This window comes from Onychostruthus taczanowskii, unplaced genomic scaffold, assembly GCF_017590055.1.
Source record: "Onychostruthus taczanowskii isolate IOZ18803 unplaced genomic scaffold, ASM1759005v1 scaffold1, whole genome shotgun sequence".
Lineage (NCBI taxonomy): Eukaryota > Metazoa > Chordata > Aves > Passeriformes > Passeridae > Onychostruthus > Onychostruthus taczanowskii.
The window spans coordinates 4,869,324-4,896,835 of record NW_024496525.1 but is presented as its reverse complement, the minus strand read 5'-3'; the positions used below and the strand labels follow the sequence as shown (position 1 = coordinate 4,896,835).

Genomic DNA, 27,512 nt, shown 5'->3' with positions numbered 1-27,512 from the left:
TGTAAATACAGACTTGTATTGGGTTGCATAACATTATTGTAATTAGCACAATCTCATGTGAATTATTCAGTAAACATTACAAAGAGATGATAATACCAAGAGCAGGACAAAGAATTAATGACCAATTACAAGGTAGCAGTAAACACCTCTGACTTTCACAGTTAGATACAGTCCCAGTTTCACCTGACTTAAGGGAAAACTTTTCCAGATGTCAGCACAAGCAGAACAATTTTGTGTTCCTCATGTCTTCACCATGCAGAGAAAGCTTAATTCAATCATCAATAAGTTAGTCCTTGCTGCCCAAAGGAAAAATGTCAGGATGCTATAAAAGTAGTTACATAATATGCACACTGTGCTGTCCACTAGAGTATGGTTGTCATTTTTTCCAAGGACTTCTTCCCATGTGCTGTTCATCTTGAGGAGTGAATGACATAATTAGGAATTGCTCCTGTTTGCTCTTGGGATGAATGGTGCTAGCTCCTTGGAATCTTCAGTGTGTTCTTGAAGGAGGTGGCCGCTGGCTCCGGTGTTACGCATACAGTGTGAGCTGCAGCCACTGAAAGAAGAGTTAAAGGATGGATGAGTTGTTGGTGTCCTCCCACAAATTGTGGGAAGACACCACCATCTCTAGCTGGAAGGCAGCTGCTTGCTGTCACTTAGCATGGAGTGGCAGTGGGGCATTTTCTTAAGTCTCTTGCTCCTAATTCTCCCTCCCTTGCAAAAAGTGAAGGGTGTTTTTTAATGGTCTCCCTAACAGAAGAGATGAAATTGAAACTTTCTTCTTAACAAGGTTTTCTTAAAGGTAAAGAACTATGCTAAGCCCCATTATCATTTAATACCATATCACTGTGTTTGATCTAAATTGCCTCATAAAAAAAATCTCAAAAGTTTTTTGATGGACTTTAAAGATGATATTAAGAGGCTGCAGCTGTGCCCTTCAACACCAGCTGGAGTCAGTCTTACAGAGCAGCTGTAAGATGTTTTCTGTGTAAAATTAGTAGCAAAATTCTAGGAGGTTTTGGGGTTTCTAACCAACTGACTGACAATTTCAGATGAACTCTATTCACAGAGTTCTCCCTTGAAAATATGTACAATGATTAATACAATTAAAATTTAGTATTATGATTTTTTGTTAGACATACTCTCATAAAGCAGTTTACCTCCAGGACATTGAGCTTAATGATGCCATCTCCATCTTTGTCAAAGGCATGGAATGCCCCTAAAGTAAGGAAACAAAAATACAGGGAGTAGATTAGGTTACTGTGTGAGTAAAGATGATTCCCAGACAGGAAATCAAATCACTGTGAAATGCCAACTTGCACAGGTCTTCACTTGTGTGTCACTTTCTGCTGCATTTTTCCTTAGTTAATTCAAGGAGAAACACAGTGGTTTCTTCTGTGTCTGTATGAGACAACTTGTCATCTTAGATTCCCTAAGCACATATCTTTAATAATTAACACCCTGCAAGGGGCAGTAGTGCTGTGAACAAACTTTGCAGTGACTATGATGGGGCTCTGAGCAGTCTGATCCAGGCCAAGGTATCCCTGCCCACAGCAGGGGGGTTGGAACCAGGTCATCCTTGAGGTCCTTTTCAACCCGCTCCGTTCCATGGATCCACGGCTGTGTTTGGGGGCAGGAGGGGAGGCAGGGCGGCGGGAGCAGGGCAGCCACTCACGGAACATGGCATCCAGGCGCACGAAGCAGCAGATGAAGCTGTCAAAGTCGATGTTCATGTTCTTGTCGGCGTAGCGCATGGTGATGATGTCGTAGAGCTGGTTGTTCAGCCGAAACCCTGCAGGGAAGCAAAAACGGGCACAGCTGGGGCTCGGGCAGGGAAAGCGCTGCTCCATGAGGGGTTGGGCCACGGGCGCTCCCCTGGCCCAGCCGAGGCTCAGGCTGGAGCGTCCTGCTGCAACTGCTAAACAAAATCAAGTAAGGAGCTTCACTGTGTCCAGCTGCCTTCCCAAACCCGGACCAATGCTGTGAAGTTAAGATTTGAGAGGGCCCTCAGCAGGTGAGTTACCGCAGGCTGTAAGTGTGGTGAGGAGAGCTGCAGCCCCACAAGGCCTGAGGGCTCAGCTGGGCCTGCTGAGAGCAAATCAGCTAAAACGGGGGGACAGAAGTGCACGAGGAAGTTGCTATAAAAACACCATCAAACAGTGGTCAGAAAATAGACAAGGAGGCAACTCCTTGGTGTGGTAGGACTGAACTTTGGCACTGAATGCTGCAGCCTGGGCTGTGTGCCTTGAAAGGGTCTGTCACGGTTTGGGTACAGCTCTTTGTTGGTTAAATGCAAGATCATGCACGGCTTATGTGCTGTAAAACTGAAATGTTCTCAGTTCTAAAATCAGGGCAGGAGGTATTTAAATATTTTCTCTTTTTACAGTGACAATTTCCCTGGTGAGAACAGAAACTCAGAAAATAAAAATTACCTATATTTGTACCACAGCAGAAGTGCAAATCCAGGTGTAGTTTTGTCCTTAACAAAGGATTCCAGAATCACTGAGGGTTTTGTAAAGTACAAGGTTGGCCCTTTGTTTATGTTCCTTGATGTGCCAAAATACTACTGAAAACAAAGTGTCACTGAAATCATCCTATCTAGGTTTATAGTCATACCACAGATATTCTGATCAAAGAGGTCATCTCACCCCCTTAGAGACCTGGTAAAGACATTTGTGGGGGGAGGCCTGCTCCCCAGGGGAAGAAGCATACTGGCGTGTCTGAGACAAGCAGGAAAAGTCCAAAGTCTCTCTTTTCAGAATGAATTTCATTAACTGCAAGTTTTGCAAAAATACTTTCTTCTCATTGTGCAGATAGAAGAGACTGAACCCACAGTGGCTCAGTACTGAAGAAACATTAATATGACTCAAGAAATGTCCACCCAATTGCCTGTGATGCACACTTGGTCATAGATTTGCTCCATCCTGGTTTCAGTGCCTACATACCTAGGTTGAAGGTTTTCTACTGTTCTGTTTGTTACTTACAGAAATGTATGGAATCTAGAGCTTAAATGAGAGTAAATATCTTCAGCACTCCAGCACTGAAAATGGACATTCCAGCACTGAAATGTCTTCAGGGAAAAATATATTTTATAATTTCTCTAGGATCTGTCCTTAAAAGGCAGCACAGTGTTCAGTGATCTCACCCTGTGATGCACCAAAACAAACAAAGTTTTTTCAGCAGTGGGCACTGCACAGGGGACAGTACCTGCATCGTTGACTGCGTTGCGCATCTCGTAGCTGTTAATGGTTCCTGAATGATCCGTGTCATAGCGCTTGAAAATTTTCTGGAAAAAGAAAAAAACAGAAACAACAGTAATAAAAACTTGTACTGCTCTTGAATGCACCCACTGAGTGGATATGGGGTGTGTGCCTCGGGCACTTGAAGGCTTTGCCATGTGCCTTATATTGCTGCTGCTGGGCACTCTGGGTTGTTAGCACAGAGTTCCTCTCAGTTGCAAAGTAAAATAATTTAGATCCAATTTCTGGGAAGCAAACTCTCCCCTTGAGACTCCCCTTGTTTGACTTGAGTTTATGCTGGCAATCCTCCCTCTTGATTGCCCTAATTAAGCTATTTTTGAGGCCTGATTCGAGTTCCCATCATTCTCCTCCTTTAATTTGTATGCCTCTGTGCTACTCTCATGGGGGAAGGCTGTACATGGGATATTCAGGCTATTTGCTTAGGTGGTGAAGTAGGAATAGGAGAGATATTACTTTTAGTTTTTGAAGCTAATTCACTATTATTTTTTAGCTTTTCTTCTTGATGGAACATATGTGGAGAGTTCTAGTTTTCCTTTAGAACACTTGCACTGCAGAAACTGTGAAGAGGGACTGTGAAGATACCAGCAATACCTGCCAGCTTTTAATCTTGTCCCAGAGATGTCGAAATTCATCAAAGTTTATCTTCCCTGAGCCATCTGTCTGTGATGCAAACATTCAGGTAAAAAATCCACAATACTTCTAGGATAAAATTAATTAAGTTTGCACTACTGGTGAGAAGAAGAATGTAAAACTGGGTTGGGGATCTCCTCAGCATAAAGACGTGATTCACCTGTGCAGTAAAATATTTGTAAACATTTTGGTTATTGTGCATAGCTTAGTGCTTCAGGAGTGTCAAGTACTACTTCTACTTTGTGTAGAAGATAATTTCTGGTACAGGACACAGCTTTGTCTCTGGAACTATTCTAAAAGTGCATGAGTAGGATGTTTTAGTGGGCTCTTCTGAAATACCTCCAAATGTGAAGCTCACTGAATGCTTTTTAAGACAACTGAGCTTTACTCTGGAGTTACTCTCTTGCTTAAAATGAATTGAGAAATAAGCAAAATGTTGACTAAAGCTCTTTTCAAAAATGTGTTTAGGCTCCAGCCATTATGGCTGTGGGTTGTAGTTACACTTTTGTTCTGATTACATTTGAATGTACTTACATTCTCTCAAAATTGTGTTACCTCAAACTGGAAAGCCAAGGGTGGTTGTGGCAGAGGTAAGCACGTGGCATGTTATAGTGTGTTTTATTGCACTTGTTCCAGACAAGTTCTGCCTGCATTGCAAGCTGAACATACAGTAGGATACATTATAAAGAGATGAATATAGTAAGTTTATTGGCAAGAAATAGAGTTATGATGAGTTTGTTTGAAATATAATAATGAAAAAATCATGCTTTAGCCAGTCTCAGATACCTAAAGAGTGTCATACTGACTGATTTATTTTGTAGCTTTCTTTTTGGGGATATTTTTCTCTGCCAATTATGCTAATGTTGAGATGACAGGAATTAAGATGTGCTAAACCAGGAGTGCTTTTTTAATCTGATGACAGACTACAATTTGCTGTTTTGTTTCCCTGGCTTACTAAGTTGTGCATGTGTGTGTGTGGTGGTGAGAAACAGTGAACTCGAGTGGTTTCAAGCAGTCCCTTTTCACCAGGAAAGGATACATCCATTAAAGCAATCATGCTGCGGCAGGATTCCAATTCAAACCCTTCTGACCTTAGGTCCTTATCTGAAACAAATGATCCCAAGTGAATACAAATCATTCAAATCAGCAAGTGATTTTCCTCTCAGGTGTAACTCTAATCAAAGTAAAAGCCAAACCTACTTCCTTCATCCAGTAAGAAATGAGTGGTAGAGAAATCTGGAAAGACTCTCAGTAATATTATTGTCTGTGAATTGGATATGACTTTTCTTGACTTGTTATATACAATAAAAAACTCTGGAAAACTCTAAACTAACTTCTAGGCTACTAAGCAAGCCCAGGGTCTATAGGTCAAAGTTTGCTAAACAGGGAGAAATGTTTGTCTCTCCACCAGAAATTTTTTAAAGGGCATTTGCAGACTGCGAGAATTGCATTATTGTCCTGGTGGTAATTCCAATTAATGCATCTGCTCATTTCTAGATTATCAGTACTAACAACCTGTAGAGATTATCTCTTGGAAAGCTCAGCTTGTGGAAGTCTCAGATGCATTGTCCATGGAAATGTAACTAGGAAATTTCTGAGTTTGAAAACATCAATAATTTTTAGAAACTGAGAGTGGGGAGTTATGCTCTGTCAGATTTCTTTGCCCAGGGTTAGTAAAAACTCACATGCTCAAACTCACGTTTTTTTACGACATTATTGAGAACATTCCTAAGTTCCTCAGCATTGATCTCCATGTCCTGATGGAAACGTGGTGAAAGTATCATTAGTTACAGCATTCTTTGTGAAAAAAAATTGTATGGATGGATACGCTATAAGTCTTTGGTCACTTTTCAATAAGACATATATATGCTTCAAACCAGAGGGCATTCTACTTCATGTGAGCATTAGTTCAACTCTTTCCTGAGGCTGCAGTACAAGCCTGCACTGAAGTTACCATACAGGGCTCATTAAACTACAGCTAGAAGAATGACAGGTAATTTCACGTCAGTGTATAAGTCAAATAGCAAAATGAGAAAATTCCTGTATCCCATATGCAGCCACTTGATTTATGTATGTAGTTCTTTGATCTGTTTTTATCTTTAACTTCCCTTGTTAAGCATATACCAAAAGGCACTGCATTTCTAACTTGTTTACACTTGCTGTGGAAAACAGCATCTTGTAGGAGAGATGGGAGAAAAAAAGCCGAATTTAAGTAAGACTCCCTCAGACATAGTGACAATAGCTTATATATACATATGAGGATGGTTGTATACTTCCTAGGGTTTTTATTTGATTTTACTTATCTCAAAATCGTGAAGAGAATTTGATGGGAGGAAATTCAAAGGAAATTTTAATAGTCAATGTTTTGAATCTATGGAATAGTTGATTTAGGAGCTGTTGTGGCCAGGCTGCTTTGAGGGCAGAGACAGAGTTTGATTGCATACTCACATCCCCTGCAATCTGACGGAAAATATTCCTGAACTGCTTTTGCTCTTCACTCTCCTCATGAGATTTTGTTGAAGAACGCTGAAAAGAGACAAAGAAGACATACATCCTGAGCCCAGTGGAAAAGAGAAAGGGCCTGGATGGCTCACTTACCCTTGTGTGACGGATCTTGGTGAATCTGGAGGAATCTTTGGAGGAATGGGTTGTCCTCCCACTCCTTTCCCTATGTTTTTGTTAATTCTCTTCCTTAAAACTGCCAAGTATCTAACTTCATCCCATTGCTCTCTCTTCTACTTGAAGGAGCCTACATAATTACTTCCACTGGTAGGGATCTTCTAATTCTTTGGAAGATTTAGCACTTCCAAAGTATTGCCAAAGAGAAGTTTGGAGCAGAAGAGGCTTAGCAGAGAATCAAAGAATGGTTTTGATTGAAAGCGACCTTAAAGATTATCTAGTTCGAGCCTCCCTGCCATGGGCAGGGACACAGTATCTGCCTCACAGCTGCTCTGTAGGCAATAAATGACCATGTGAGAACTCTTTATGATGTGGGGGGCCCCTTACTGAAGACAAATAGCATATGAGACAGAGGAAAACGAGGAACATGAAGCTTTCTCAGACATATGGAAAGGGCAAACTTGAACTCTGAAGCTGATACTGAAAAGGGAAATGAAAGTTTTAGGTAACAAAATTAATTTCTTGGCTTATTTCTTGTTTTCCTTTGTCTAAATGCAGAGGAAAGTTTAGATTGGTTCTTACTTCATGCTCTGCATGCTCTAGCAGTCATGCAGCACCCTCCCTGTAAGCAGATCCTCCAGCTGTGCCTCCAGATGCCACAAGCCTGGATGTGGGATCTGGCTGTTAGATGTGTTGTGTCTCACCCACCTGCAGGAAGAAACTCTGAATTTGCTGCTCTGTTTTCCTCCTCTCTGGTAGCAAGGGAGAAGAGGGGGGATGCTGGAGCTCCTGGGTTTACCTGTCCTTTATCCTCTGGCCAGCAAGGACTAGGACAGGGGTGTGTGTTTGTAACAGCAGAGGCCGTGGTCATTGCCAGGAGCTTCTGCAGCCCCTAGGGTGCAGTTTGTGCCTGTGCCCTCTGTAAAGTGGTACAGCCTCAGGGGCCCGAGTGGGGGTGAGCTTAATGTGGGGAAGGAATCTCTCACAACCAGGATTCTTGTATGAGAGAGCAACCAGGAGATGTGCTGAAGCAACTAAATCCTCCTGCAGAGTTGTTAAATAACTGAAGGGAGAGTCTCTCTGAGCTCGTGCTCATTAGATCCACGTAAACCAGATGAGAGTCATGTAAAGATTTGATGAGGAGCTGTTTAGTATCTCAGGACAGCTCCTTGCCCCATTCCTGTGCTCTCCTCAGCCACTCTTTTGTGCTAGCCAGACCAAGCCCTATTTCCCCCTCTGCCACTTGCTGCAGTAACCTTTTTCTCATCTGCTCTGTTTTTTTCACCATCTTTGCCAGCATTTTCATCTGCTGTCAGCTCCTTATTGCTGTTTGCTCTGTCAGAAACGAAGATGATAGGCTAGAAGAAGAAGAAGAGAGCAAAAGAGAAATGGAAATTACAGGGGAAATAGTGGAAAGGAAAATATCTGGTTACAAGCATTCTGTGGAAAGTACATGCAGCACCAACTCCTGCTCTTGAAAGTATGACGAGAGAAGCCATTTCTTGACATGAAAGAAAAGAAATTACTAAATAAAAAGGTGGAAAAATTTCTGCAGTTACTGGTCTCCTCATGCTAAAAAAAGCAGCAAAAGTCCTTCTGCAAAATATTGCAATTTCTGGGTTCTAGCTTTCCTTGTCAGAAAGACAGTAATTGAACGTGTTTGGTTTGCTGTTGTTTTTGTTTGGGGTTTCTTTGTATGGTTTTGTTTTGGTGTTTTAGTTGGGTTTTATTATTATTTTTTCTTGTGGGGTTCTTCCCCTGTTTTTAAGCAAAATAAGCCTCCCAGATGCTCATCACTTAAACTGATGAGCTTACCCTTCAAGGACAATAGCACTGAAAACAAACCAAATGTGAATGGTACCCAGAAAAGGAGTTATTTGTGTAGGAGCTTTTTAGTTATGTGAAGTATATGTTCTTTTTCTGTATTGATTCTTGAAGCACTCAGCTGTAAGCAGCCATTTGCAATTGTTCTGGTTTGGTGCATTTAAAACAAAGAAAAACTGCTATATGATGTGAATGTATTACTCTAGAGAATTAATTACACTCAGCCTCTCTTGGGATTAAATATCTGATTACATTTTCAAGGTCCGTAATGTGTTGTGTCTAATCAAAAATAGAATCCTGAGCTTTGGTGAGCAGAAACTTCAGGAAAGGGGAGTGACTGCTGCACTAGCTGGTGGAAAGCAGGTGTGAGGGCACATGTCTGGAAAAGCAGTGCTTTTCACTAGCAAGGGCTGTCAGGCTGTCTGTGGAGGGGCAGGGAGGAAGAACAGTTTGAGCATCCCAGAGGATTAAGCTGATAAAGTTGAATAGTTTATTACCCTTTCACCATCCCTTTGAGTGAGAGTGGTATATGATGCTAAGGCTATTTCATTAGAATCTCATGTAGGAAGACAAAATCTTTGCTGCATGCAAATGGCCTCATATCCAGCACTCTTCATTAACTAGGTCAGTTTCCAGACACAGAGAAAATCATAATAGCAAGGAACTCTGTCCCTGCTCATGCATTGCACATGCTCTTTGTCTTGCTGGCACTTAGCACATTGCACAGGTACCTACCTTGCCCTTTTTCTTCTGTATGAAGAGACAAAATTAAAAAGTGCTTGATCAGATTATGCAGAGCTGATGGCAAATGTTTATTTTTTTATTTTTCCCTTTCTCATGTTTATTTTTCCATTTCCTATACTCATACAAAAATTCCCATTTCCTATACTTATATGGCTTTCAAATCACTAAAAATGAGGGAACATGCATCCACCAAGAAATGGCATACTGAAGGCAACACACTGCAGAAACCATAGCAAAATTGTGTCTCATCTCATCTGGGGCTTTTTCTGCTTGAATAAAATTTATTTAGCTCTGAGTATTCATTTTCTTTTTCCCAGCCTGCCAGTGCAGTGGAGATTGAACTTCTATGCCCATAGACCAATGATATCTGACAATTTAATTCCCTCACATCTGTACAGTTGTTTTTCACTATGACAGTAAACAAAAGGGGAACATTTCTGAGCAAGGTTTGATGGAGCTCAATTCTGCGCAACAGCACTTCTTCTGATCCTTTTTTTCAAGACTTAATGTACTGTTAGCTCTAGTATATTCCCACAAAGATGTGTAAAACTCCAGGTGGAAGAATTAGAATTTGTCATGGATACCATTTTGAATCAGAGTGCTATTAGGATACCTTTTCAGAAAGCAGGTGCTTCAAAATAAGGTAGGCTTTTTTCTTTATTCAATGAGATGCCAATTTCACAAAGAATCTATCTCATGGCACAGAGCTAGGCCTCCCTTGGTAAAAGGGTAATCTCCATAGATGGAGGTAAAGACAGTGCTTAGCATCCAGCTTCTTTATGCCAGGACCAGATTTCAAATCTGCAAAAGCGTTTTGGTCTGAATCAAGTTCAGAAAGTAGCACATTTAAAGCAAGTGTCAACAGAAGTATCTTGATGACAAAAAAGATGAGAATTTGTGATAAAGGTGCTGTCATGTAGCTGAAAATTATTTCCTGCTGTAGATTTCCCAAGGTATCATGTTCCTCTTCTTTCTACCCCTATACACAAAAGAGGACCAGGACAGTACTTACCAATGGACGTTCTGCCTCAATCATGTTTTCAACCTCCCTAAGTAGAAAGCAGAAAACAAATAAATCAGGAAAGTGACTGTTTCCAAAGTTTCTTGTTTCTTTAGGTGGTTTTTAAGCAGCCACTTGGACTTTCCAAGCAGCCAGTGGTGCGGGATGGCTTCCAGCATTACAGCTGCAGGCTTTAGGTGTAGCTTTTTCCCATTTTGAGTTGAACATCCCAAGTACCATTTCCAGGACTGCTGCCGCCTGGCTTACTCCTGTAAAGACCCTTTATAACAGTGAACTGGAAGTAAAACAGAAGTTCTTTGACCTTAGTAAATGCCTAATGGTTTGTTTGCAAAGAGTAGACTACAAGCAGTAAGCTTCTCCAAAGACAATTCAAAGCTGGTTCTTGTTAATCTGTAAAGTAAGCTTGTGGAAGTGAGTTTGCACCTTGGAGTTTCTAAGGAGCTTAAGAAAATAAAAAGCAGGGTGTAGCAAACTGATGACATGACTTTAGCAGACTAGTGAGGTCACTCCGCCTCTATGGCCAGATAAATGATTCTACAACTTACTCTGAAAGACTTCTTTTCTCTGAGAAGACCCTGAGGATGAATTCTCCCTCCTGGTGGGGGTCATATGTCGATGGGATGATGACGTACTCGCTGGGAGGTAACCGGAAGCGCTCAGAGATTTCTCGCATGTTTATGTAGGTCTTGCTTCTAGCTTTGGAGGCATTGTAGAGGAAAAAATCCTTCTGCAAGTGGTGCTTAGTACCATGCATCTGCAGAACAAATGAGTCCATTTGTCTTCAAGGAAGTCTTGCCCATTGCCCAGGTGGGTTGCATGCGGGCAGTGCACGGCTGGGACAGAAAACACAGGAAGCAGCAGCTTAGCAAGCAGGGAGCTGAGGAGTGGTGGTAGCTGGTGGCAGGTACAGAGTGTCACCTTTAAGTTGCCACAGACTGAGTCTAGTTGGCTTCTGAGGGCTGCTGCAGGGCCCACCCGCAGATTGTGTGGCTGACTTCTGCTGTGTAGGCACTTGTATCTGACTCTTTTGCTAGATGCTGGGTTGTGTGTAACCAAAGCTCAGCCACTTTCCTTGGAGGGTGCATGGCAAGGAATGGTGTAAGCAAACTCCTACATGCGGAGTGGTAAAGTGAAGGTGCTTTCAGCACATACCTCTTTGGGCACCTTAGGGAGAAACAGAGAGAAGAAAACAGTCAGAGCTGCAAGGGGAGAATACATGTTTATAGGCTACGCAGAAGGGCATTAAACTAGAGTGCTGGGGACACAGTAATTAAAATGTCCTTAGTCAGATAAGCACTTTCCCTCTTCCTTTCTAAGTTTCTTGGCATCTACATGAAATCAGCTAAAATCTGAACCAAATATGTTTGTGCAAGGGACTGAGTAAATTGACTTTTTCATCAAGCCAATGGCAGGGACAGAGGTTAATTGCTATGTATGAGTCTTGGAAGTCTGTTTCCTTTTTCACACTCTTCTGTTAATGAAATGCTTAGTTTCAGAAAGGACAAAAGGGAAGACTGAAGAATATATGGGAAAGAGTATGCTAAAATCTGGCATTAGGTCACTATAAAAGCCTAAAAGTGTCTTACTTAATAGACGGGTAAAACCTGACATTACTGTTGTACAAGGAGTTAGGAAGACTTGAATTTCCTTCCTCTCTTCCAGATTTTCTGACTCCCTTGCAGAGCAAAAATTGCAATTGATGTAATCACCTTGAATGATTCAGTGACTCTCTTGGTAAATGCAAATTGTCAGGATTTGAGAGCACAGTGCAAAGAGCAAAATCTAGAGCTGTTACCTCATAGATGGCAAAGCCAATGGTGTACAGGTTGGCTCCCAGCTTGCGCTCTTTCCTCCTATTTTTCTGCATCAGTGCAACAAGGAAGCTGCAGATAACCTCTTCATCTTCAGGATCATCATCTTCCTCCAGGAGCTTCAAGCGATACTGGGGATTGGTCCAAAATGTATCTGTGAAATCCCACCAGCAAGCCAAAGAAAATATGTAATGCTTCAGTCTTCTAATGATGCTCATGATCAAAGAGAACTTTTAAGTTCCCTGCCTATGGCTCCTGAGGGAAAGGTTAAAATTGGGCTAAGACATACATGGGGTTTTTTACATATTATGCTGTTACTTCATTCTAACAACTGCATAGCAAAAGAGGATACATGGAGAACTGTCATCTGATAAACTTCCAAAGTCCCTAAAGCTATTGCTAATTCACAAAAGGGAATTTCCCAAGCGAAATCTAACTGTTAGGGTGAAATTTATCCCTTTTACTTGGGACAGTGTGAAGTACTTGAACAATGATTTATCTTTGCCAGGGCCGCCTTTTGGGCTTACCATGTTCTGTTACAGCATAGTGACAGAAGATTTCCAGCTACCAACTGCATGCCTTGTCCACTGAGGAAGCAAGGCTTTTCCTGTGGCTGAGCACTAACCAGGCTGTGGTATGACTTAGCCTTTGGGACCTAACCTAGTCCCCATCAAAGAGGCTGTATTTCTAAAGACCCTTTGCTCACCTGGATAATTGCGGCAACCTCCAGCTGAGCAGCCTCTCACCCAGCGTCCTTCATTGACTGACACGGTCCAGGTCTGGAATTTATCCACTTCCAGAGCATCAGGTGTGAGGTTACAGATCTCAAGCTTTGTGAAGTGTCTCATGAAATCTTGAAATGATATCCTGGAGGAATTGAGGGGAAATTGAACCCAAATGCATTTACATGGTTGGCGTTGTCTGAAAGACCCTGGCAAGGTAGAGGACAGTGACCAACAGCACTGTCAGTACTGGGACAAATTTGCAGTGGGAGTGCCATGTTTTCCAAATGCCTTTGGTCTGCTGGCTAGTGAGTTACTACAGGTACCGCTCCAAACTAATGGAAACTGGGTTGAGAGGATGGTAAGTAGGAAGGGTGACAGAGAGCCTGTGGAAGTGTAGCATAATTAGAAAGACTGTGCTGATGGCACTGAATAATCTCTGGCGAGAGAATGAGAGGATCACAGAGCAGGGCTTGTTGTGAATATGAAGGGGAGCAGAGATCACTGCAATGGTTTTAGCAGATTTGTAGTAGTGCACTGGCATTCATTTTTGCTATGATTGCATGTTTCCTAGAGAAACTGATGCTCTCACCAGAACTCCCCATCCTCCACGACCTTGTGCTGCAGGCGGATTTTCTCTGCTTCGTTAACAGAGTCCCACTCCTCTGACCTTCAAAGGAGTAAACAAGTTAGCTTAGGATTTGCAATATAGTTTTAATTAAAGTTTCTACACTTTAGCCTCATAGAGTGAAAAATCAAGAGTCATCTTGCTACTTCTTGCTCTTTTCCACATGCCCAAATAAAAGAAGCAATTGTCCTACTACTCTCAGCCTTCCTTTTAGAATTCCTCTTAGCAGCTCTCAAACATCTGCTAAATTGTATTAATTTTACTTAGCTTAAAGAAAAAGGTGTTTGCAGATTATCATTGCTGGCGTACCTATTGAAATTCCTTTAAGGAAAACACTGACATGTTGCTTAATTCAGTTCTTTCACAGCATAAAAGATTTTTCTACTGTCACTTCTTGTTTTGAAAATGGACAGTAAATCAGATTTAATGCATCATTAGACTGGGCTCTGTCTTAATTTCCATTTATTAAAGCCTCTCTTAACATCTTATTAGGCACTCTTTTCTTTTTTACAGCTTCAGCTAAGCACTCAATCAACTTCAAAATTACAACAAAGACAATTCAGATACCTCATCGCTAAATATTAGGATTTTGCAAAAGCTGCATAAAGGCAAATAAAGCTGCGACTTCTTTTTCAAATCATGTGAAACTCTGTTTTACTCACTTGTCACTCCAGGCTCCATTCCATTCCACCTGGCCCCAGGGGTTTCTCAGCCTTACCAGGCGTATTTTTTCCCCTTTAAATACTGTCTAATTGAAAAAAGAAGGCAACAAGAAGAGACTGAGAGTAGGTTCAAAAGGAAATGTTCTGCCTGTCACCACACCCTTCAGTGATGGTACATTTCTGGGCCATACCCCAACCTGATCCTCTTGGGGTGGCTGTTAAGACCAGGAGGCGGCTGCCTGTGGCCACCTTTGGCCAAGCGGGCATTTCCCCAGTGAGCCAAAACTTGGATAGGTTTCTTTGTCCACAAGATTTTAACTTATTTGAATATAATTTTATTTCCTTGGCTCACAATTTGCTTCGCTTTTCATGCCTCTCACGGCTTGGCTGCCGTGCGTGGGCCAGGCCAGCGGCGGCTGCAGCTGCGCGCAGCTGGAGGGGAGCGGCGCACGTACCTCTTCCACGGCCGTCACGGAGTAGGCGTGCCCTTTGACCAGCCCGCAGGACATCCGAGTCTCGTACTGCATCGGCACTATGGTCTGTGAGACAGAGAGAAACACCCGTGCGACTCGCACAGAGCTCAGCTGCCACCCAGGGCTTTCACAGGGAGGGTGACACCATTCAGCTGAGGGGATTTCTGGCCTTGCTCTCCCCTTTGTGTTTGTCAAGGTGGTCAAGCTAAGTGCCCATAGAATTCACATTGATGGTTAGAAAGGTGTGAAGTATGAAGTAAAAATTGAAAAAGTTGATAGTATCAACTGGAAAGGATATTTTCTGGTGTCTTTTTCCTCTTTTTTGTAGGCTATTGCTTTTTGCACTTTGAACATGGCAGGATACAGAATGCTTAATCAAATAATTAGCTTTTTGTATTAAAAGGACTGTTCAGCCTTTTCAAGGATAGTATGTTCTTGTATAGCTCTGTAAGGTTATTACACATGAACTGGTTAAACACCAGAGCAAATCAACACCTAGAATTCTTTCATCTTTCCGTGTGGCTGCTATCTTATCACAATGACATTTAAACACCCTATTTAACACTGTCACTAACTGCCACTATCTTATTGCATCTAACTTACAGGAAGGGCATAACTGTGTTGCTCAGGTGTAAATACATTTGCTGTCTTAGTCATCAGCTTTTAGTGTGTCTGATGGATTTTTACTTGTTTATCTGTGAAATCTGGAATTGGGAGCAGGATGGCAGATACACACAGCCTGCTCTACTTTTATGAGAGACTCCAGTATCAGTGAGGGGGCAGACCCTGCCATGTGCATGTGGACCAGGAGCAACACTTCCCCTCCTTCCTTGTGCCTTGTGCCTGTTGCTGAGAGATGCCTGCAAAGTCCTGTCAGTAACTCTGCCACCCCTTCTTGAAACATCTAATGGCATGAAAAAGGCAGGGCTGGATCCTGGGGGATAATCAGTAAGGTCACACAGAAATGTTCTCGGCTCGCACAGGGAGGATCTCATCCAAATAATTCCTGGGTGTTGCAATTGTTTTCCATTATTTCACTTCAGCATCTATTTGGTTTCTTTTCCCTTGATTCTGTTTTCATACTATAACCTCACACCTATTTCCTTTTTTCTCCATTTCTTATGTTGTTGCCATCATTACTTGTCAGAACCCCTTTCTCTTCTTTCTGTTTAAGAACATTAAATTCTGGTGGCCTAGACAACTTCCCAAAGTGCAGGTTTTAGAAGTGTTTCATCTGCCTCTTTCCATCAAGAGTACTGATATTTTTCCCCTGGTGATGGTTCAGGAATATGCAATTACCAGCATCACAACAGCTGCTGGGGCAACAAGTGTAGAAAGAGTTTTGCAATCTTCTTTTAGCAGACAGTCACTGAGGAGGAAATTCTCCCCCTAGACATGGGTGGTTTGGGCAGACATGCTTGGGAAACAAAATAGTCACACTGGTCTTTCCCAAAGAATGACACCATTTCAGTCTTTTAGGAAGAACTAAATATGGATGTCAGAAGAGAAAAAAAATCAGCTATTTCAGCTGCAAATGCAGAAGGAAGTTTGCACAACCAAAAGTTTTGAGTGATGTAATTGTGGAGGATTTTTCTTTGTTTTGTTTTTCTCCTACCCTTCCCTACATCGCTGTAAAACAAGAGATGTAATTTCATTGTCATGGAAATGCAACTCCTTAAAGGGCAGGGTACAACAGCTGCCTGACACAGAGAAGGCAGCAAAGCATCCCTCTACAGATTTGAAAGCTTCTAAGTTGTCCAGTATGGGATTTTTTTCTTAAAGGGTTTTAACATCCGTATATTTTGCTAGATACTTATGTGCATATGCTGGAGTTACTTTGTATTTCATCACACATATAAAATTTCACATGTTTTTCCTTTTTCTTGTTAGGCATTTTTAATAAGGACTTTGTTGACAATAACACAAAAAAAAAAAAAAAAAAAGGGTGTCCCTAGAGCATACTGTCCTCTATTAATGTGTAGAGCACTCTGTCTCAAAATAAGTTCACTAAGAGCTTTTTTGCCTGGAACTAGAACTATGCAGAGATTGCTTTTTCTTTCCTTGCCATTCCAAGCACACAAGGACTCGTAGTTCTATTCTAGTATTTTAGTTTTTTTGTTTTCTCCACCCTATTCAAGCAAGAGACTTGATAAAATCCACTAATAAATTTCTTGTTCTGCAAATTATAAGCCTGTGTCACAAGCCAACAGCCCTTTAATGCCTCAGTATCAGCGAAGCCCTCTAGTATCAGTCACTGTGCTGGAAAGCACTGAAGTCTTTTAACACACACATCAAACAGCATCCATAAGAACATTTCATTAGTGTTATTCTGTGAAACCAAATAAGGATTTAAAAACATAGGTGATATATTTCTCTAACTGTTTGTAGATAAAAGCGTTCTGAAGTCAACTGCTTAGGAGACGTACCCAGGCTGGCCTCTCCTCCATTCCCTGGTAGTCTACAGTGGACTGAGTCATCTGTGCATTTTCTTGATTCTTCACCATGCGAGCAATCAGTTCCCCAATGCTGCTCCGAGGAGCTGATCCATAGGAAAAGCCTAGGTCATCCTGGCACAGAGAATGGGAGAAAAGTATCATGGAGGAGTGGTAAAAGATAGCCCAGATTACTTTTCTTTTCCCTCATTATGTCCATACTTATCTACAGTGGTCAATAGCACTGTTCTCCCACCTTTACTGAAATATGGTACTCCATAAAGTATTAATTTTTTAACTTTTAAATTTACCACAATAAGTGAAGACAGTCTGAAGCCATGTAGACAATAAAATGTTAATTTGCACACTTAATGTCTTTGACATGAAGATTTGTGTCTTAACAGAGTTGCAGCATCCTCATATAACCTATTTCATTGGGTTAGGGTATTGAGGGGGAAGGGATACTGGTTTTGCTGATTGCACCTGTTCTTTCCACCTCCATGTTCTACTTCTGTTTATTTCCCTTTTGGTAGTCACTGTTTGCTAATGGCTGGTCTCTAGGGAGGATTACTCCATCTCCTAGAAATGGATGTTTCCTATGTGACCTAAACCAAGCAGTTCCAAAGGTGGTATATATTTGGTTAGGAATGGAGAGGTCCCTCTCCTCTGTAATTTCTTATCTGCAAAGTTCATATGGACTTACATCAATGGAACTGGCCATGAGGGATCCTCTGTCAATGGCATGTTTCATGATTTTATAGATATCTTTAGGGGCATCCCTTATCTCGTAGAACTCCGTGACTCCGCCGGTGAAGTCCTCCATGGCTTCAGTGGTGTTGCCTCCCTTCAAAGCTTCATATGACCCATGGAGTCTTGAAAAGAGAAGAGAAAAAGGTTCTTTTACACAGGTGTAGATACCTATCTATATATTGATATCCATCTTGTGTGTGTATAACTACAGCTATGTAAACACACATACTAAAACCCCACAACCCATCTGTCTGGTAAGACACGAGTTAAAAGTTCTAAAATATGGCACCTGCACACATAGGGGAAAAAAAAAAAAAAAAGGAGATACGCTGAAAATCAAAATTTAGATACTTTTAAAATTTCACCTAAAAGGAAAAAAAAAAAAAAAAAAAAAAAAAGGAGATATGCTGAAAATCAAGTGTAGATTTGTGAATGAGTAGCAAAACTTCCTAGAAAATGCACTGTAACCCATCCCCAACTCCAAGGCATAGGGAAAGGCATTGGTGTATTCAGGTGTATTCTCTGTGTCCTTCTAAACGCGGTATGCAGGGGGCAAGCCCCGCCAGGGCAGAGCCCGCCTGGGGAGCCCGGCGCTGCCCCGCGGTTCCCTGTACTTTGCATAGGCCTTCTCCAGGAGGGCGCTCCAGAACTCGTTGCGCTGGGAGGACTTGGTGAAGACCAGCTGGTTGTTGTAGGTGGGTAAGCAGTCATCGATGACGACATCCACCCAGTCTCCATAGCGCCAGAACTGCTCAAAGGAAAACAGAAAAAACACAACTGGATTGACTTGGTGCAAGGAGAGTAGGAAGCCTGGCTGAAAAGTCAGGCTGAGAGAGGAGAAATGTGGAAATACACTACTTTGTAATGTGGCCAAAACTGATGGCTACTGTGAGGGAGGCAGCTGTACTGAATTCCCCTGGGCAAAAAGTTCCTTGAGAGAACCGAAGGGAATGTGGAAAGCAGTCAGTCTTTTCCAAATAAGAAGCTCTTAGAGAACGTTTTGACAGACCAGCTATTTGTGGGCCTACAAGCAGCTGCTTTGCCAAGCACCCACGTGTCTGTGCTGGCTGCAGCGCTGCATTTGAGCAGTGAGGCAGGACCAGGCACCTGTTGTTACTCCTTACACCCAGAACACTGCAATCTGCAAATGCTTCCTTGCTGGGTTAATGCTCCCTAATTGCTTTCATTGGCTGGCCCTCATGGCAGAGTTTGGGGTGAGGCAATTCAATCCCTTTGCCTCCCTGCTGTCACTCATGCTTCCAAAGGGAGGGGAGAGAAGAGCATGCCGAGAGCTGAGCCTTGGGTAAATGCGTATACTTACCACTAGACGGAGCGACTCACCTGGAAGTGAAAGATACCAGCATAGTTTTGTATAAAGGACTGGTCATGAGGTATGACTCTACAGAGTAGTTTTTTATTCAGTGTTAGGCAAGCAATGGCAGCCAGAAACCAGCAGTTACCTGTGAATGAGCAGAAGCAGCAGACAAAATGAAGGGAGAGAGCAATTAGAATCAAAGGGAAAACCTGAGATACTGCAAAGTGACATGTTAATTCTCACTAGAGCATGATTCTGCATATGTTCTGCAGTACTTTAGCACTTTATCTGTTTGTGGTCTAGAAATGCTTATGGGCATTGTTCATGGCTGGGTATACACAGGCTAAACAGATGATATTCCATGTACTTTATTAAAAGCTGAAAATCTGATGAGCACTGTTACCTGCATTAAGAATTCCCTGTGTTGTGTGAATCTTTCACTAAAAGTTCTTGCCTAGATTGCTACTAAGCAGATGTCAACAATTTGCTACAGAGCAAAGGAATCACTGAGACAGAGAATTTCAGATATCACCTTGGAAATGAAAGAAAATTAAGTGTGAGCTAAACCATGATGTAAACTTTAGAAAGTGCAGAGTTGAAGTAAGAATTTCATACCTAATTCTCCTTGGCAAATATCTGTTCTGTTGGCTCCACCAATAATAAACCGTGGATTCTCACAGATTTCCTGCAAAACAGAAACAGATGGATGAGCAGGAAAAGCATGCATGATGATGCCTTTTTAGCACAGACGTAAAGGCAGTTTTAGAACATTTTCCTGTAGGATAGCTTGTGGTATCAAAACCTCTCTCACAGTTTTCATCTGCAGAGTTTCACTATAAAAACATTTTGGAATCTGGACGTTTCAGACTCCAGTCAGAGTTTTCCCCATGCACCTACAGGATCTAATATAGAGCCTGGGGTGCTCCCTCTGTACTGTAATGTGAAAACACACTGAAAGGAGAAGAACTGGGGGGAAATATTTTTTTTCTGCACAGTAATGACAAAACCAAAACATTGGAGGAGACAGGAGAGCAAGTAGATGAAAAAAACATCAGGGGACCAGACAAAATTATTTTTAAATGATACGTTTCAGACTCCAGTCAGAGTTTTCCCCATGCACCTACAGGATCTAATATAGAGCCTGGGGTGCTCCCTCTGTACTGTAATGTGAAAACACACTGAAAGGAGAAGAACTGGGGGGAAATATTTTTTTTCTGCACAGTAATGACAAAACCAAAACATTGGAGGAGACAGGAGAGCAAGTAGATGAAAAAAAACATCAGAGGACCAGACTAAATTATTTTTAAATGATCTTATGTCCAGTTTGCAGTAACTGGCATGTTGGGGCATTAAAAGGGTTGAAGAATGCATTTCATTGGGAATGAACCCCAGCATTACACCTCCTTAAAATTAAAGGATCAGGTGTTTAATTAGCAGACATAATCAGTTACTGGTTAAGAGATTTTATTATTTTCCTTATGTTGTAGTATTTAACTGACAATGCTGCATTCAAAAATGTGTATAGATATAATCTGTCTCTGAGGACAGGAAGGTCTCCTTTCATCCTGCACATTCACAATGTGTTGGGTTTGTCTGTATTTGTACTGGAGCAGAATGGGTACAAGATGCTATGCATGTATAAATAATAAAGACGTTTCTGCAGGGAGGGAAGGCAAAATGCAGCAAGTGAGGTGGGACAATTGCAGGCTTACATAGCCCTTTTCTATAATGGACAAAGACTGTAGTGTAGAGGAAAACCAAGGAGACTGGCTAGAATCTATCCTACAGAGTGAAAAATGTCCCTGCTTTATCCCATCTGTCATACTCAAATACTTGGTATGGAGAAGAATAAGGAGACACAACCTCTGGACACATCTTTTATGAGCGTAAGAAAAGAAAGGTACTGCAACCTGAGGAGCACTGTCTTGAGCAGCTGCAAATTGGGAAGAAGACAAAGTATGGTCTAACAGCCCAATCTGTTGAAAGATGTTGGGACTAGAGTGGGAAGAAGACAGAACAAACAATTGATAATTGCTTGTGTGGCAGCACACATGGCCAGCTGATGCTGCCTCTATTTTTATTAATATCATCAGGGTGGCCCTGGACTTTTCCAGACTCATGTTTCAGGTCTAGCAGTTTTGCTTGGCTCAAACCCCCCTTTTTTTTTCCCCTTCAAAATTATCAGAAGAATTGCTTTGATGTAAGTGTTTGGATTAGTCATATAGCCAGACAGAGTGACCAACTTCCGCTGTCCTCCCTACCACCAACCTCTGCAGGCACTTTACTTTCATTGAGGGAAGGAATGTAGGGATTGTCTTGTTATTTTGGGCCTTGGTCAGCTGTTGGGGTCCAGTTCTGTCAAAGCAGATGTTTGAGATGCCTTCATGCTTTTCTCCACTCACTTGTCTTTTTGAAAATATTCTTCCTTACATTGCTGTGATGCTCTGCTGAAAACTAGTGTGAGATGCCAGGTTTTTGGTTTGTGTTTTTTCCAACTCTATTATTGTATTTTGGCTTGATCTTGCTCTTATTGTAACTAGCTTTGAAATCCAGCATGCTGTGTTTTAGTTGAAAGTAGTCAGGTGCCACTTGATTGTTTCCAAATATTAAATGTACAGTGATGTGTTACTCAGAGCCACTTACTGCACCTGGGGGTCATTTGTTTTGTAGGATGCTTGGTAAAGGAATGCAAAGGAAAGGATCATGCAATTGTCATGTGGCCTGGTTTAGCTATGACAGAAATGCTTTTCTTGCATTTCTTTATGGGGCCAGGTGTGTACAGCACACTGTGGATATGATTTTAATTTGTATTTCCCTGGTGCATCACCAGCTGCACTAGTTTGCTGAGTACAGCTGAAGTTGCAGAGAAAAGTATGAAGGTCTTCCAAGGCTGAAGTACTCAGTCAGCAGAGTGAGACGACCTGGTGTCCAAGATTCAGGTGGCAGGTCTGTCCTTCCAGTCTTCCTGGCTGAGAAAGGGATTGCTCTTCATCTCCTAGGTCAAGTGATCACAGAGAATCCCAATACAGTGATGTGTTACTCAGAGCCACTTACTGCACCTGGGGGTCATTTGTTTTGTAGGATGCTTGGTAAAGGAATGCAAAGGAAAGGATCATGCAATTGTCATGTGGCCTGGTTTAGCTATGACAGAAATGCTTTTCTTGCATTTCTTTATGGGGCCAGGTGTGTACAGCACACTGTGGATATGATTTTAATTTGTATTTCCCTGGTTCATCACCAGCTGCACTAGTTTGCCGAGTAAGCTGAAGTTGCAGAGAAAGGTATCAAGGTCTTCCAAGGCTGAAGTACTCAGTCAGCAGAGTGAGACGACCTGGTGTCCAAGATTCAGGTGGCAGGTCTGTCCTTCCAGTCTTCCTGGCTGAGAAAGGGATTGCTCTTCATCTCCTAGGTCAAGTGATCACAGAGAATCCCAACAGGCTGCACTTCATTGAGGCAATGATTCATCTTTTAAAAGAGCCTCCTCTGATCTGAGTGCCTCAGACTGCCTTGGTACTATCCAGAGGAGCTTTGTGTTGCACTGGGTTGATCCAGTTCAGACTGTAATTTTATTACAAAGAGTCAGTTACAGCAAGAAAACAAAGAATCCCAGAAAAAACCTAGTAGTGGTGCATGCTGCATTCTGGGAAGAGATTACTTACAAGTCAGTTGGAAGGGAGCACTGGAAAATGCAAAGGCAGCATGCAACTAAAAATGGCATCTGACCTTTGTTACATTTTCATTAGCTTTTCTTCTGTATCAGGAAGAAATCTGCCAGTCAGCTTATACTGTTGCAACAAAAAGCATCAATTCATTTAAAAACTGCCATTAATAAACTATGGCATTCCAAGTAAATTCCTATCAAACAGAGGAAGGATCTTTTTCAGCCTAAGACAATTTGTAGCCTCACTGTCTCTTGGTCTCCTGTGGTCTAGACCATACTTTTAAATGGCTGTGCTGCACACTTCAAGGCACAGCTCAATGTCAGACACCAAGCTGGTTTTAGAGCTTCTGAGTTGGATTATCTTCTTCTGAACGTTCTATCTTGGTGGCACTAACTTCCATCTTTGCTTTGTGGTATGACCTGCACAGGCACATGTTTAGTGATTAATTTTGTGATTAAATTCAAACAGCTTTTGAATGTGTGCAGTGGATGATCTGACTGATTAATTTTAATTGCAAACAAAATGCAGTAGTTTGTTGACTTGATTTTATTTGTATTCATTATGAAAAAAAAGCTCCTCTTGGTGATTTCTGGCTATGGAGAGGATCACCATAGGGAAGTCATTGAATGTGGTGGTTATGTTGTGACCTGGCTGTGAGCAAGGAGAATGACAATGGTGCATTTGAAAGCACAATGTCACAGTAGAGCCTTCCTATCAATATCCTGGTGTCATTAGATCCAAACAGGACTTCAGTAGGATCTCTCAATATTCTGTGTTATGTTATAACACAGACTTTTTCTCAGCTCTCAAACATCAGTGGCCTCATCCTTGCTCTCAGCTGTGAGAAATTCCCACCGGCAGCATAGTTGTGAGAGGCACAGCCAGGCAATGAGCTGGATATAACCTGTTGTAGGTGTAAACAGCTCTTTGGGCTTCTCTTACCTGCTGTGGGTGAACAAATAATTTATTTTGCATTAACTGAGGGCGATTTAATTTTCCCTCTATGTATCTAAACCATGGTCCTGCATACTCTGAGCAGAAACACTGGAGAGATGGATCCTGCAGACTTTACTCAGGGGAACTTTCAGGGCTCTCACTTGGCTTTTGTCTCAGTTGAGTATTAGGAGATCTTCTCTGTGCATTCATGTCGTGGCATGGCAGTCAGTAGCTGGGTAGAATTACAAATACGTTTTTGCTGCCCCCATGCCAGGGCTGCCAGCTGCCCTGCACAGCACCTGTCCTTCTGTGGGTAAGAGACAAGGCCAGTCCTCATGCATTCGCTGCCCTCTCAGCAGCAGAGGACAAGCATTTTGGGAGGTGGCAGAGGAGGACCTGACCTCTAGGTAGAGGGCCTTTGATACAAATTGATGAGGTGACATGACTAAGGTGACTCAGGAAGCCAGAGAGTCGAATAGGTTGTGTATTTCCCAGCCCTCTGTTTTAAGTGGGATCATGGAGCACATTGATCACTTGTTTATTTGCTGTGTCTAGAAGTATCTGGCACATAAAATGGCACAGGGAAAGGATCTAGACTGGTCACAGTAGGATAATCTCTCAGGAATTCTGAACTGTGAGGTGTTTTTTTTGTTTCTTTTAGACTACATTATCAAGTTTTATTCAACTATTGACCTGAATTTCAAAGTGATTAAAATTACCACTTTATAAGAGTATATTTTATAAGCTGAAGTATTTTCTTTCTTTTTGGGGGGGGGGAAGCTATTGCAATTTATGAAGAACATAAGTTGTCCATATCTTTACAAACTATTACAAAATACAGCCTGTGCAATTGAGTATATGTGGTGCTTCAATGATTGCTTTAACCTCTTAGCAAAATACTCTTTAGCCCAGTATTACTCCTTCATATTCATTTGACTTCATGAAGTCTTGGCTTGTATCAAAAAAAAAAAAAACCAGATAGCTTTGGGTTTGAAGTTTATATTGTGTTTTAGGTCTTACATGGTCCCCAGCCTGTGGCTGCTACATGAATAGTAAGTCCAAAGTTACATATTCATGAGTGACTTAAAGAAATGTCTTTGGAATTAAGACTTTGGTCTGAACCTTTTCAATAACAAGGGCTTGATCTGTGCCTGAACAGTTGTATAGGACGAGTCTGAGGTTGCATTGTGCATTTCTTTTGTTTGATGCTTTCTAATATGACACTTGCAGTCTGTCTGCTGCAGGATGCTGGCACTCATCCACTGTACTGTTGTACTGCTTCCCTCTGCAGAAAGAGGGGAAATCCCATCCCTTTACATGACTGACTTGGGGCTGCATTTAAGTCTTTCACACACATTTCTAGAGGCTGATGCAGCCGTGGTGATGATGAAGGAATGACAGGGCACAAGTGCACAGAGCACAGCAGATGGGGGACTCATTTTCATCCTCCACATTGCTCAAGTTGTTGTTGTGACAGAAGCATGTGGCCTTCCTCCACGTCTGTAAGAGCCACCCACAAGAGTTCATGGTCTTTTGCTATTCAGTTACACTGCCATGGTCAGTTTTATCTATCACCACTGACTTTGCCACTGAAGCACAGATTTGGGCACAGGGGAAGTACGGCAAATATATAAAAGAGGTGGCCAAAAACTGCCAAAGAGATGGAGCTGTGGAGGCTCCTCAGAACAACACCCCCACTGTCAGACAGGGGATGTCAGGGCCCAAGGCACTGTCCCAGGGGCTGCCTTGCTGCAGGGGAGCAGCTGCCCAACAGATATATACACAGGGAAAATGTGTAAACCCTCCTGAAGTAGGAGGGAGAATCAACTGGGAACTGAGATATTAGTCCTCTTCCAATGAGAGAGACGGGGAAAAAAAAAGATGAAAAAGAATAGGAGGGCTGGTTGGGGAATACCACAAAATAGGAAAATGAATGGTATTAGTAGCCAAGAGTGGGTCTTCACAGTGATTAGGATACCCACATTCATGGTAAGTGGGATAAGCAATGCAAGAAAAAACTGAGTAAGAGCACGTGTCAGAGCATAACCTGTCCTTTTATTTTCACACATGAGAAAAATGGTGAAATACCAAAATAAAGGTTTAAGTGAAACAAAGTAGTGTTAAAAAAATTAAGCCTCAGCAAGCCCAGCAACTTCTTGCAGAAGGAGGAGAGTTTTTCTTTGGTACTCTCAGACAAGAAAAACCATGCAAGAAGAAAATTAAATTCCCCATATCTCTTTCTAAATATTTCATTCCACCTCTTTTGTTGCTGCTGTTTTGTTGTATTTTAGTCATTATATACACATTGCCTAAGCTTTCACAGGCCTAGCTAATTATCTGCCAAGGGAGCTCTAAGGAAATATATTTCCAGTTTATTCCACCTGCCTCTCCAACACACAGTTTCTGCAAAAAAGTAAGCTCAGGGTAAAACTTCAATTTACAGAAAAAGGCAATCAGCAAACATGATACTTACGCGTGGCCTTTTCCACTCGAACTTGACAGGGCTTTTCTGGCTGTAGAAAAGGGATGACTCATTTGGTGGGAAATCAGGATCTTCGTAGAGAATGTTTTTCTCCAGGCACTTCTTGTGAAGCTCTTCATAGGTCTTCTCCTTTACGTGGATAATGGGCTGATTGCGACTTATAATGGCAGAATAAATGCCCCCTGTGCCCCCTCCTGATCCCTCCGTAGTGCCAGCAGTGGTGCTGGGGACCGACCCAGCAGCCGTTTGCTGAGCCACCGCTGCATTTATGGCGGTCGGCATGGGAGTCAGGCTGACAACGAATGCTGAAAGACAGCAGGATCTTGCAAACTGGAAGGAAATTTCAGAGAAGAGGAAGTTGCTGTGCAAACCGTCTTTTCTGTCTGTTGAAAGCCTTCTAGTCAAATTTGCAAGCCAGAAAATTCCATGTGGTTTTGCATCCTCTTAAAGGACAGTATTTTGTAATCAGAAATTGGAATTTGTTGCTTGATGTGGGACAAGATGATCAGTTGGCCCAGTCCTGTATCTGAGTTGTATCTACAGCGTGTGTATGTGCTGTCCTGTGCATGTAAGTGTCCAGAAGGGACAAGCTTTAACTCTGAAATCTAAAAATAACAACAGGCAAAGAGAGAGGGAAAATGAGAGGGGGGGCATTAGTGAGATGGTGTCAGTCTTCTGTGCAGCTTGTGCCAAAGCCAGGCATGTTCCTGGGACGGGCTCTGTGTGTGGACTGACTCCTGGTGCAAGCAGTTCATCTTTTCCTTAAGTAGAGGGAACAGTGAAACTGGAAGCTAAACTCCTGCTGGCCTAGGAACATTATGTACAAAGTACTGCCAGGCAATGGTCCTGACACGACTGAAAGAACTGTTGTACTTGACTTGTTTCTACCCTTTGTGGCAGAAAAGACAGAGACAATTTTTTGCTGCTAGAGAAGATGATCACCAGACAATTCTAATGGTGAAAAAGGAGCTATTTGATGCTACTGAGGGCAGGTCAATACCTGCCAGCTGGGTTTGGTTCGTCTGGAGAGCAGCTTGGCAACACTAAGATTCACGTTGTAATAGCTAACTCCCATGAAAAAAGCAACTCCTTGTGTAGGGGCTATTCTCTGTGTGCTAGGATATGCCAAAGTTAAAGGAAACATCTGACTCTACACATGTATTTTTCACACAACAGTGGGATAAGAGATAAATTCACAGCCTCTGTGAGCAAAAATCTAAACACATATTGCTTTTCTCTGTAACCCTGTTCTTTAAAAGGTGACAATATTTATATGTCAAGAAAAGCACCGTAATACCTTGATTTTTCTTTATTGGGAAGTCTTCGATCACAGGTTAACATCAGGTTTTTTTTTTTGCCTAATGAACTCATTTCTGGCTCACATATACATTGCTGACCTTCTGGCCTAGGGCTATGGCATTTTCCAAAACACTGATGGGTTTTTTTCCTCAGCCATTTGCTCAGTTTACACATTTAAAATCAACAGTAGAGTGGACAAACTCTACAGCTCATTAAAGAAAACTCCCCTGGAGAAACTTTTA

At 42.0% G+C, this 27,512-nt stretch overlaps 1 protein-coding gene across 1 annotated transcript; it reads right to left on the bottom strand.

Annotated features, from left to right (window-relative positions):
* CAPN3 (calpain 3) lies at positions 1 to 26,626 on the bottom strand. Its single transcript, XM_041404315.1, has 24 exons — positions 25,963 to 26,626; positions 19,507 to 19,576; positions 18,918 to 19,036; positions 18,191 to 18,324; positions 17,530 to 17,698; positions 16,821 to 16,961; positions 14,377 to 14,460; positions 13,922 to 14,007; positions 13,224 to 13,301; positions 12,616 to 12,776; positions 11,894 to 12,063; positions 11,251 to 11,262; positions 10,644 to 10,852; positions 10,090 to 10,126; positions 9,069 to 9,083; positions 7,766 to 7,867; positions 6,339 to 6,416; positions 5,590 to 5,647; positions 4,930 to 4,994; positions 3,852 to 3,920; positions 3,208 to 3,286; positions 1,676 to 1,792; positions 1,161 to 1,219; positions 1 to 556 (listed from the first exon to the last, which is right to left on the bottom strand). Exons 1-24 carry the CDS (start codon positions 26,251 to 26,253, stop codon positions 530 to 532), a joined length of 2,430 nt encoding a protein of 809 aa, XP_041260249.1. The 5' UTR covers positions 26,254 to 26,626; the 3' UTR covers positions 1 to 529.
* Positions 26,627 to 27,512: the final 886 nt, after the last annotated feature.

Bases quoted from the DNA above. Each gene is read 5' to 3' on its own strand.
- CAPN3 (XM_041404315.1), bottom strand. From the start codon at position 26,253: ATGCCGACCGCCATAAATGCAGCGGTGGCTCAGCAAACGGCTGCTGGG. The intron at 14,008-14,376 runs GTACGTGCGCCG...TTTTTCAATTAG, and splicing joins CCGTGACGGCCGTGGAAGAG to ACAGTATTTAAAGGGGAAAA. The intron at 1,220-1,675 runs GTGAGTGGCTGC...TCCTTACTTTAG, and splicing joins GCGCCTGGATGCCATGTTCC to GGGCATTCCATGCCTTTGAC.